This window comes from Gambusia affinis, linkage group LG02 (genome assembly GCF_019740435.1).
Source record: "Gambusia affinis linkage group LG02, SWU_Gaff_1.0, whole genome shotgun sequence".
NCBI classification, from domain to species: domain Eukaryota; kingdom Metazoa; phylum Chordata; class Actinopteri; order Cyprinodontiformes; family Poeciliidae; genus Gambusia; species Gambusia affinis.
In genome coordinates, this window is record NC_057869.1 from 15,730,153 (window position 1) to 15,741,474 (window position 11,322).

The 11,322-nt window shown below is 41.8% G+C and overlaps 1 protein-coding gene across 1 annotated transcript; it reads left to right on the forward strand.

The window, feature by feature from the left end:
• Window positions 1-241: 241 nt before the first annotated feature.
• atxn1l (ataxin 1-like) lies at window positions 242-9,783 on the forward strand. Its single transcript, XM_044138828.1, has 3 exons — window positions 242-414; window positions 2,507-3,675; window positions 4,152-9,783. Exons 2-3 carry the CDS (start codon window positions 2,629-2,631, stop codon window positions 5,592-5,594), a joined length of 2,490 nt encoding a protein of 829 aa, XP_043994763.1. The 5' UTR covers window positions 242-414; window positions 2,507-2,628; the 3' UTR covers window positions 5,595-9,783.
• The last annotated feature ends 1,539 nt before the right edge of the window (window positions 9,784-11,322 follow it).

Here is an 11,322-nt window from a genome sequence, read left to right on the forward strand (position 1 = left end):
CATTCTATAAATATCTGTATAGCAAAGGATTAGGTTAATAAGAACATGTAATATATAACTATTTAACTAATTCATCCCAACAGCAGTCCCTCCCTGCTGTTTATTAGATCTATTTATTCAAGTGGCGGTGGAGGGAGTGACTTCATTTTATACCTGCACTGTAGATAGTTTCTGCCTCATCCTCACACGTATTTGGGCTACAAATGCTTATTCTTAAATAGACATGACACACCACTTACTTGGAAAAACAGGAAATTGAATCAAGCAGTGACATCATTCGCGAGCGCCTCTGCTGGCCTTTGAGATGGGCTTCACTCGTTAGCCTTGATTTTTTTTTTTCTTCCAATCATCCCCCTCGCATATCCACTTTTATTTTTATTACAAAGAAACGCCCGTCCGCGATGACCTTAGAAGGTGAGTGTGCAGAATGAGACAAAAAGGACACATTTATGGTGAATGTTGCGTTATTTGCCATCTTAACTGTGAGTCAGACTCTTGTAGCTATGCTAGCTGGTAGCTAACTAGCCTCCTCCTCGATGTTTCCAGATAATAAATAGTTGTATTAACAGAATGAACCGATATTAGAAAATGTACGCATTAGAAACACGTTGAATGTTTATTGTTGGAGGAATAATTGTCACCGTGCCAGCTCTAATATTTAAAGAGGGAACTATATATATCCACTTGGCTAGCTAAATTTAGCCAAGTGAGCCAGGAGGCTAACGATTAAAACTGACTGGTATAAAGTTAAACAAACACAAAACTTTGGCGTTAGTATTAATTCCTGTCTTCTTTGTGTTTTTCATTTTAGATGAGAAGTTTTCGATTTTCTGCTAAGGAAAATCAAGAATGTGGATATAGATAAATAAAAATTTTGCTAAATTAATAACTGATTCTAACCACTGATCAACATGCCTATTTTAAACGCTTCACTCTGTTTAAATGTGATTTTACTTTTATTGAAGCTGACATGTTGTAGAGTGATTCAATGACCACAGATCCCCCTCCTGAAATAAGGCAACACCTGAAATGATTCATGTTATAAATGCCTCAGAGTCTCTGGTGTATTTCTGAAGATGCGTTCATTTGTTAGATTTTTATAATTTAAGCAAACTTAGTTGTAATTTAAGTTCTCTGGTAGTTGTACGTGTTTGACTTTGATGCCTCTGTGGTTGTAATGCTTTTTTGATATGGAGGTTTTCTGCAGCCTCGCAGAAAGTCGTAACTTGTAGGGCTTCATAAAGTTTTGAATGTGTCCAAATTTTACCCTGCAGGTCTTCAGTTACCTTTACATGCATGGTAGTTTTTGTTAAGGGATCATCAGATTCGGCCATGCGATGGACTGGCAAGCTGAATTTTGAGCAAGTTTTTGCTTCAAAAACATAGAATTTAATATAAAAGTAAAACTTGTCATCAGTAACTGATGAAATGTACTCTGTACTGTAGGGTTAAATGTTTTTAAAAAACATCTAGAAGAACAATCATGTACGTAGTTATGTCTTCCTTAATTTATGTAGATCCTAAAATTAAATCCCAATGGTCTTAAAACGTCCAAAAATTAAATGTTAATTTAATGAAGATTGCAGAAATCGGAAAATGGTTGTCCCTATCATCAGGTCAGTTTTCTTGTATTTATTTCAGTCCTTGTTTCTTTTGAGTCTCATACTGACCCCAAAACCTTTGCATAATTATTTTGTTGATTTTTTTTTTTTTTTTTGGCTTTAGAAAATTTGCAATTCTTTTTATGTTATAAATTAAGTCACAAGGACCCGTGTCATGATAACAAATTTTGCTGGACGATAAATTGCTCCAGAAGTTATTGCGATAAACAATAAATATTGGTTTGAGACCATTTTCAAGCAGTATAATGGTATAATAACGCAAGTTCACATTCCTCAAAGATCAAAAGACTTTAAGTTCTTATGAACATTTAACACCGGAACTGGAAAATGTTTTGAATATCAAAAATGAATTAACAAAACAACAGAAAACGATAAATAAAATTAACTTTAAAGTCTCTGTGAACAAAATTGTCCTTCAAAAAAGGGCTAGTTGAGACAAAATCACCAGACTGAAGTCTTTTGTCATCCAGTTTTTGGTAGAAAGAGAGAAAAAAAGAGAGAAAAATGATAATTTCTGCAAATAGAAATTATTGAGTTTGTTTGAATGTGTCATGCTATTAATTGATTTATTGCTTATTATGTTGTGATAGGACTTGACCTGTGAGTTTATTGATGCTCAGAGCAGCGAGTTTTGAGAAATTGGATGGATGGGATTTATTAGTTATTTGATCTGCACCAGTCAAGCTTTTGATTGCATGCATTTTATTTAGTCACAAACTTTTCCAGAGAAGTGCAGTTATACTTTTTTTACACACAACTTATAGAACAATACATCTACTGTAAAAAAAACAACAACAAAAAAAACAGTTCTCTTTTTCTCCTTTTAGGTTGAGTTACAACTCAGACTTACAAATCCTGAGTGTGTGTGTTGTGTGTCTTCCTAGGTGAACTGGCAGACAGGGTCAGCCAGGTGATTTCAGAACTGGTTGCGGTGCGGGCTGGCTGGCTGGCAGGTTTCAGTTCCTGTGCCGTGCAGTAAAGCAACTTGGTTGGTCAAAGGATTGCAATGAAACCAGCTCAGGAGCGCAACCAGGAGAGCCTGCCTCCTAAGAAGAGGGACCTCCCTCTCAGCAACAGCTGTGGCGGCGGTGGCAGCGGCGTCGGAGGGGCGGGTGGGGGCGGAGCTACTGGAGGTGCCGGCAGCGCGGCTGGAGGAGGCAACGGAGAAGCTGAAGTTGTTTCCATCCACAACTGTGCAGCCGGCAGTGAGACTCAGGGAGGGAACCCATCAGGAGAGTGGCCACGAACTCATCCGGAGCATCACTATGGAGTGGATAATTCAGAGAGCATCTCAGCAGGGCCTGTTGATCAGTACAGCATGATTTACAAAGTGGCTGTTCCTTCGGTTACCTACTCACCCACTAGCCTCCACCCAGTATTAAGCCACATCTCGCCCACATACACCGTACACTCTCCTCTCCTGCAGCATCCAGGCCTCCCCTATCCTCCCCTGGGTTACGCTCACATCCCTCATCCGTCTCTCCAGTTTGTTAGTTCCCCGTACGCTGCGGTTCCTTACGCCGTCCCGTCCGGCTTCGTCCCTGGATCGCTGATTTCTCCGTCAGGCGCCATCCCTCAGCCTCATGCCGTGTCCCACCTGGTTCCCTATCCATCCGTCATACAGGACGGAGTGGTTTCCCCGCCTCCCCAGGCCCAGGCTCATACGTTTACCAAAGTTGCAGCGCCAGGTGGCGTCCCGCTGATGATGTCTTCAGAGCAAGCCGCCCAACAGCACATCGGTACTATCGGAGTCATACCTGCCCCAGAGATCAGCTCCAGAGGGATGCCAGTCTTCTACCAGCCCCAGAGCAGCCGGGGGGCGTCTGCCCCCGGCGACCTCCACAACGAAGCAGAGCTTAATGGCGGCGATAAAGAGCAAGGAGTCAGGGAGGTTCTGCACGAGTCTGCCTACACTTCCAGAAATGCACATCTGCATCAGGTAGCGTCCATCTCTGCAGCGCAAGAGCACGGCCAAGAAAGGGCCTTGCAGAACCGACGCCTGGAAGACCGAAGCTCTCCTGGTCAGCGCAGCACTCCGGACAGCGATCTGGAGGTAAGTCATGCTGACAGCTCAATAATGGAGCCTAAAAATTAGAACCGGCATGAAATTTCAACCATGTTGTTGAATTTATGAGATGACATTGATTGGAATTAATGCACATTTTTCTAACTACTTTGTTTCTTTTCCATCTTCACTATAGCTGGCTATACTTAAAATGTTTTAAATTTGTTAAAAAAAAAATTAAGTCGGCCATTAATATGTCATTCCCAGGCTGGAAAATTAGTCATCATTGGACTTTTTTTGTTGTTGTTTTGTATTTTGCTTTCTTAGTTAATTTGTATAGTTTTGGTTACAAAGTGTGGTTTGAAAACTCAACGTGAAAATGCTTGAAAAGGGCTTGAAGAGTACGAAGCCTCATTCCGTAAAAAGTTTTGTGAATTTATTCCAAAAGGGAACTTTAACATTTAAATGTTTGTTGCAGTGAAACTCAAAATGTCCCCACATTGATTCCTCGGTTTGCCTCCCAGGTGCAGCAGGTTGTTGGCCGCCTGGCGACCTCGAGTCAAGGTGTTGGCGGGGTGCGGAAGGAGGTCTCGTTTGCCCCCTTGAATCTCTCTCAGGGGGTCCAAAGAACCAGAGACGTCCTCGGGGAGAGCCCGGCTGTTTCCAGCAGGGCTGTGCATTCGGCGCAACCGCTGAGTTACGTTGAACACAAAGTCGGCGGTCTCCAGCAGCAGCCGGGTCACGCCGTCATGCTGACCAACGGGCAGCCGGTTCTCGTTCCTCTCGACTATCACCTGCAGCATCAGTCCCAGCTGCAGCAACACTACCCAGGACAGGCGAGCGACGCTGCGAAGGCCTCCATTAACCCAAGCTTTAAAACCTCTGAGTCTCCAGGCAGAGCCGGTCTCGCTGAGAAGGTGGAGCCGACCACAGCTAAGCAGCAGCATCATCATTATCATCATCAGCAGCAGCAGCAGCAGCATTCTCTACAGCCATCAGTTCACTCTGCAGCAGAGCTAACTCAGGCTTCAGGCGTCCCGGCGGCGGCGGCGCCTGGCAGTAACCCGTCACATTTCATGAAGGGGGCGATTATCCAGCTGGCCACCGGGGAGCTGAAGCGTGTGGAGGATCTGCAAACTCAGGATTTTGTGCGAAGCGCAGAGGTCAGCGGAGGGCTGAAGATCGACTCCAGCATGGTGATGGACATCCGGTCCAGCCAGCAGAGACCGGGCCTGGTGTCTCTGCATTTCACGGTGGGGGAGCAGCAGAGCAAGGTGACCATCGACGTCCCGCCAGAGCACCCGTTCTTCGTGTTCGGCCAGGGTTGGTCGTCGTGCAGCCCTGAGCGCACGGCCCAGCTGTACGGCCTGACCTGCCACCTCCTGCAAGTGGGGGACATGTGCGTGTCCATCACGCTGCAGCAGCAGCAGCAGCAGCAGCTTCAGCCGCAGCTGCAGAAGCAACCGCAGCATCACAACTCGCAGCAGCAGCAGAATGTGTCAAGAACTTTAGGCAAAAGCAACGCGGCGTCGGGACCCGGTCACCAGCTCATGGGGCCTCCCGCGCCCCAACAGCTGCGGCCGCAGGCTCATTTCAGGATGGATCGCGTCCACAGAGAACGGCAGCGGGACGGCGAGGGTGGCGTGCTGGAAAAGGACGAAGCACATTTAGCGGTTGTTGGACACACTGAATCCCCTGTCCGGCGAGGTCGTGCCTCCACGGAGCATCCCAGGAGTCAGAGCAGCTACCACTTGCACACAGAGGGCTCTGCTTTCTCCGGGGCCGCCATGCAGGCCGCGCTCGGCGCCTCTCAGAGGCGCTGGTCGTCGCCCGGCCTCCAAAGATACAGCATGAAGGGAGACGAAGGGCCACGCCCTCAGATAATCACCTCTGGCCACACGAGGCCTTCTTTCATCCCGCAGGAGGTGAAACTGTCCATCGAGGGGCGCTCTAACGCAGGGAAGTAGCATCACATGTGGTAGCAACCGTAGGAGAGACTGCCAGGAGCGAGAACGTCTTGACAAGGAGAGAAAGAGGAAAAAAACAGTGTGAATGTAGCCTCAGAATGTTTGAGATTTTGCACACCTAAAAGTATACAAAGACACATGATTTTGTTGATCTTCTTGAGAAGGTTTGCTTCGATGTTACTCAGCCACGAAAAACAGAAACCTTTGGTTTCCCAGCCTGCTGAGGTCTGACAGGAAAATGAAAAAAGCTAAGTAGAACGTATGTAGCTTATAAACGCCTGCCATAGTCCTTACACACTGCTTTTCTCTTCCTCGCTCCCTCCTTCGTCTCCACCTCCTTGTACCCACACCTGGACATTTTCACAAAAAACACTTTGGCTTTACCTTCCGACTCAGACTCTCTCACACAGCTACCAACTCTGATGTTAAAAATCACAGCCAGCAATCTTTAGATGTCAACACTCCTAAATTGTTTAAAAAAAAAATATTTTTTATGTATATTTATAAAGCATTTACCCCCCCAAAAAAAACTGGAGCTACTGACATCAGCAGGGCCTTTGATGTCGACAATTAAAACCTCTGCTGTCAGCAGAAAACCTCTCTCTCTCCCTCTCTCTCTCTTTTTCTTTCTCTCTCTCTCTCTCATATATTAATTTTCAGTAAGTCAGTCTCCAAAGATAGATGCAAGATTCTGTTTCAGGCCTAAAATGGCGCCTGTCGCATGTCTTACAATCGAGTAGTTCACCAATCAATTTCCTGTTCCTTCATTTAGCGCCACTCTGCCAGTGCGGCAGGAACTGACACGATGCCTTTTTCTCTCTGAAACAACAAAGTTTTGCATTCCAGTGTGATTGTGTCATTTTTGAGTACATTTCTTTTCCCACACGGGGAGTAATTGACGCTTCTCTCTGTAACTCACAGCTGTCTCGTCCAGGTTGGTGAACTTCGGTGCATTTTAACGTAATTACTGCAGGAGGCGCTGGCTGCGTCTCACCAAAGCCGTCTGGGGGAATGTTTGAGAGAAGCAACCACCTGTTGCGTCTTGCAGATTGCCCTGAAAGGAGAATATGTGTGTGTGCGCGTGAGGCAGTGTTGAAGCTCGAGTCTGTCTTTTCTCAGTTCCTTTAAAGAAAGCAATAGTTCTGTTTTGTTTTTTTTTCCCCCCGAGCCTTTGGCTGTCCCGGGAATTTCATTGTCTGGACCACTTCAAGAGGCGATGCATTATTTTGGTCTTCATTTTCAACACGTTCTTCTATTAGCTCAGACAACATTTAAACTAAATTATTGACTCATTAATTGTCCAAAATGCAACTTTTCAGGAGGCTCTAGATTAACAGATTGCTTGTGTGTACATTTTAAAGTATGCAGTCATTTTCTAATGTCTTCTGTCGCCCATTGTGTTCGTTCAGTCCATCCTAAGTGGGAACCGCAGCGTAACCGTGCTTTCTTCGTGTTTCTATCTCGTCGATTGAAGGGAATTTGAGTGAAGTGTTTGTTGGGAGTTTTGTGTCAAGCGAAAAAAAAACCCAAAAACAACTGACTTGTATTTTTTGTCTTTAACTGTTTACAAATTAGCCGAGATGAGAATGCTGCAGTTTCTTCCTTCTGACGTACTTCTATCTTGAAAAATTGAAAGTGCAATTAGATCATCCATAAATTCATCCAGAGGTTTCTAATCAGACGACATTCCTCATGCAGACATTCCCATCAGAAGAGCGACACATTAATAGTTTTCCGGTCCGTTTTATGAAACTTGAATAGAATGCGATTATTCGCTTTAAAGCATTTTCATTTTGCCCGAAAGCTTTAGGTCATTTTCTCTTGCACACACAGAGCTGCTGCTTTTCCTGGTCCATATTGGCCGTATGGCTTTTCCTTCTTGACCTTAAACCAGTTTAAAGAAGTAGCTGCAGGAAAGCATAACAGTATGAGGTTCAAGAATGGTCAATTTGAACCTTTTTGGTATTAAGAAATTTTTTTGTATGATACTGAAGTGTGATTGATTACGAATCCATTTCTGAATGAATTTTTATGCGGAAGGCATTTCTGTACGGCCGTGATGGACGAGAGCGAAGAAGGTTTAGTTTTTCCTGCCATCCAGCACCCAACATGTGTTTGTCAAAACGTAAGCAATATTCATTCATCATGAGTCGATAACTTTATGTATTCTTGGTGTTTTCTATGCAGTAATCTCAGTACAACGTCCAGCATTGTCTTCAGTGTAGTCGTCTGAAGCAGCGGCGGCGGCTCTGACTGGATCCAGTCGTTTGAAACGTTTCTTTCGCTGATGTCTGGGTGTAGTATTTTTCGACTGACCTACTTTATAGGAATTAAAAGCAGTGTTTTTGGTTTACCTCTGTTATTTTTTTATTTTATTCTTTTGTGCCCAGCAGTTGTCTGCTTTCTGAATGCTGAGGGAAACCGTTTTCCTCTTCCTTCTTTCATGCCACGCATTTAAAGCCAAATCACTCGAGACGCGCCACTTGGGGCCGTCTGACCAATGTTGTTTTGGGTGAGGTCACAGTTAAACGGGGCTGATCGTCTGGCGTAAGCAGGGGCCACTTATGGTTTAAACCCCCAAGCAAGGCCATCCTGTGCCGCTGCTTTCCTCTTTGTTTTCACCCTTCGCTTTGAGTGGCATGAGCCGTTTTAAAAATGAATCCTCCACCACCTTGTTGTATAAAATTGCACTAAATGTCGTCCTTCAGTGTTCTCAAAATGAAATCTGTTGGTAAACTGAAGACTTTCCAGTTGTAAAGCACACAGAATCGTGGAGAAATCGCAGGTTATGTGTTTCTGTGGATAGGTGTATTTTTTTTTATTTTTTATTCCTGTGTAGATAGCTTTGATCGAAGATGATGATGATGATGTTGATGCTTGTTTATAATGCCTTAAATTCAGCTTTATACAATGTGTCCAAACAGACGACGGACTCGGTGTTCTCCGTTCAGGTTTTACGAGAGCATATCGGAACGGTCAGGCTTGACGGGCAGAAACTTACGCACGTCGATGTCGATGAGAGGGAGTTTTGTAGAATTGTTGCCTCCCGTTTTTTAGTTTTGATTTTTAATATAATTTTATATATATATATATATATATATATATATATATATATATATATATATATATATATATATATATATATATATATATATATATATTCCTATCTCTGACTTTTTAATCTGTAGATTTTCAGTATGTGGAAGAGAAAGCGAAAGAAGCTTTCCTCAGCACTTTTTTTACAAGATGAGTTCACGAGCGTCAGCCGTGGAGGAGAAATCCTTCCTCTCAACACATGCATAGACAGATGCACAGAGCAGATGTTTTCTATTATTATTGTTATTGCACAAGATCAGTAGGTGTTTTTAATGGCCAGAATCATCGGGTTGTGAAAGGTCCGGCGCTGCGTCCCAAAGTTTCTGGACAAGCAGAGTGGAAAAGTACGAACTACGTCCATCTTTTATGAAACTGCTAACATGAGCTTAGTAAGATTGTGGTGTTGCTGATGTCAAATCAAATCAGGAGAATGCAAGTGGTTAAAAGTTTTAAAGAAGTCTGTATTTTCAGATTTGACATGACTTTTATTTGTATTTTGTTTTCCTCTGCACAAGGTGACATTGCTTTTTGTGATGTGAAACTTAAAAACTGAACAGCATCTTCTTTTCTATTTTCTTTTAAAATGCCTAAATCTGCAAAATATATGCAATTGTGTAAATGTAACATTCAATCCTCAAGTATAATCCAGGTTGTATGAACTTTGTATAGTGAGTTTTAATATTGTATGGCCGTACCAATATGTATTGATCTCGTATCAGAAGCCTTAGAGTTGTTGACCCAAAGTGCTCCCTTAGGAAAAAAAAACCCCACACCTACCTGACTTTAAGAAAGCATTAATATCTCTATTTTGTTGCATTTTTATTTGTACCCTTTTTTTTTTTTGGAATAAAATAGATTTGTACTGTATATTTGTACCTCTGTGAACTTCTTAGGGCGTTTTTTTTTCTCTTCCTTTTTCCCCCCGTTTTTTACTTGTTTTGCTGTTTTAATTTTACGTACTTTAAGGACACAAAGATATTGTATTTTTATTGTTACAGCTAACATGGAGACGTTGCATTTATCATGTTTAAGTAAACACAATATAATATATATAAATATATATACAAATATAAATAAAATCGATAAACCCAAATTGTTTGCTGTGCGTTTGTGACTATTTAACATGTTACTATTTAAATGTCTTTGCCAGACAGCCACTCCAACAGCAAGTATGGTTCCCCGGTTTATGAAATTTGTGAAGACAAATTTGTTTGCTGGCGTTTAGACAAATGAAATCTTGGACAAAATGGTAAAATGCATTAGCTGGCAAGTATTTTTACATTTTCATGAAAGCTAGTAAGGACATTTTTGTACTTCTACTAAAATGTGTTTTGTTCTTTTTAATTGGGGTGTATAGATTGCAGCTCGCGGCCCATTTAGGGCCCTCCAGATGTTTTTCTGCAGCTTGCAACTGATTCAAAGCTGTTCAGGCTGCCACAGAAATGACACTTAAATGTTTTAGTGTAAGATTTTCGATGTCAAAATCATAAAATAAAAAATGTTATAATAGACAAGACCACAAACAACCAGCAACTACTAGTACATCTAAAAAAATGAGATGCATGAGAGTGCAATATTTCTTGCCCTCTCGATTATGAAACGATTATTTTATAGATTCATTAGAGTAAAATGTTTCAAACTTGTTGTTTTTTTGTTTACAGTTGTAATTATTGTGGCTTATAAAGAAAACAAAAAAAATTCAGTGTCAATTTCTTCTTTCAAAAAAAGAAGAAATTAACCTTGAAATATTTTTACTTTATGTAATGAATCTCACTTCCTTAACTTACTGTGAAGAAACATTGCACCTTCACACAATATAAAACATTTTTTTGAGCTGCACTTTTATGAATCAAAAGCAGAGAGGAACATACAGCAATTATTTCCTCTACTGATCAAACTGAAATGTTTTTCTTTTACATGAGTTTAAAAATAGTAAATCCTCCAGTAACATTGTATGTCTTTAATTTATCAAGGCAAACGTGAGATCCTTTTCACATGACTGGTCCTTCATCTACAAAAGTGACTATTTTGCTCATTAAAATAGTGTTTTCACTGGTGAGCAGCTAAAAAATTGCTTCCTCCACCCACGCACACTTTCAATATGACAAATTGGGCTTCCTTGGCGAAAAGTTAAATGAAGCATTAAATACGAGAGCAATGGTTTTGAAACTATACTACCCAAAATAATATATCAGAACACGTTTTTTTCAATCTCTCCCCTCCCGCCCCCCCAATTCAGATTAACTGATAATTTGTTAATCATGTAATGTAACAACTCGAGGACCTACTGTTGTGCTATTGAGTACGAGTGACTGCCTAAAGAGCAACAGAAGGTAAACACTGGCTTTATATTAAACTTGATGTTTATTTCCACATTCTTTACCAGGTTTCGTTACGGTCTGTACATCTTTTGAGTCGGTAACAGAGGACGGTGTCCCGGAAGGGCCATCCAGTCAGGATACATTGATATGACAACCAGGCATGTTGTTCCAGTTTAGCTCATTCATTTGGCCTCTTTCAGAGATACAGATTTTGTAAACATGGACATTGAGAGAAAAAATCCTGATAGCATTAATATCAAAAGGCCAACATTTTAAATGTTTTTGTTTTTTTTTAAATTAAACTGTTAAAA

Bases quoted from the DNA above. Each gene is read 5' to 3' on its own strand.
- atxn1l (XM_044138828.1), top strand. From the start codon at position 2,629: ATGAAACCAGCTCAGGAGCGCAACCAGGAGAGCCTGCCTCCTAAGAAG. The intron at 3,676-4,151 runs GTAAGTCATGCT...TTTGCCTCCCAG, and splicing joins CTCCGGACAGCGATCTGGAG to GTGCAGCAGGTTGTTGGCCG.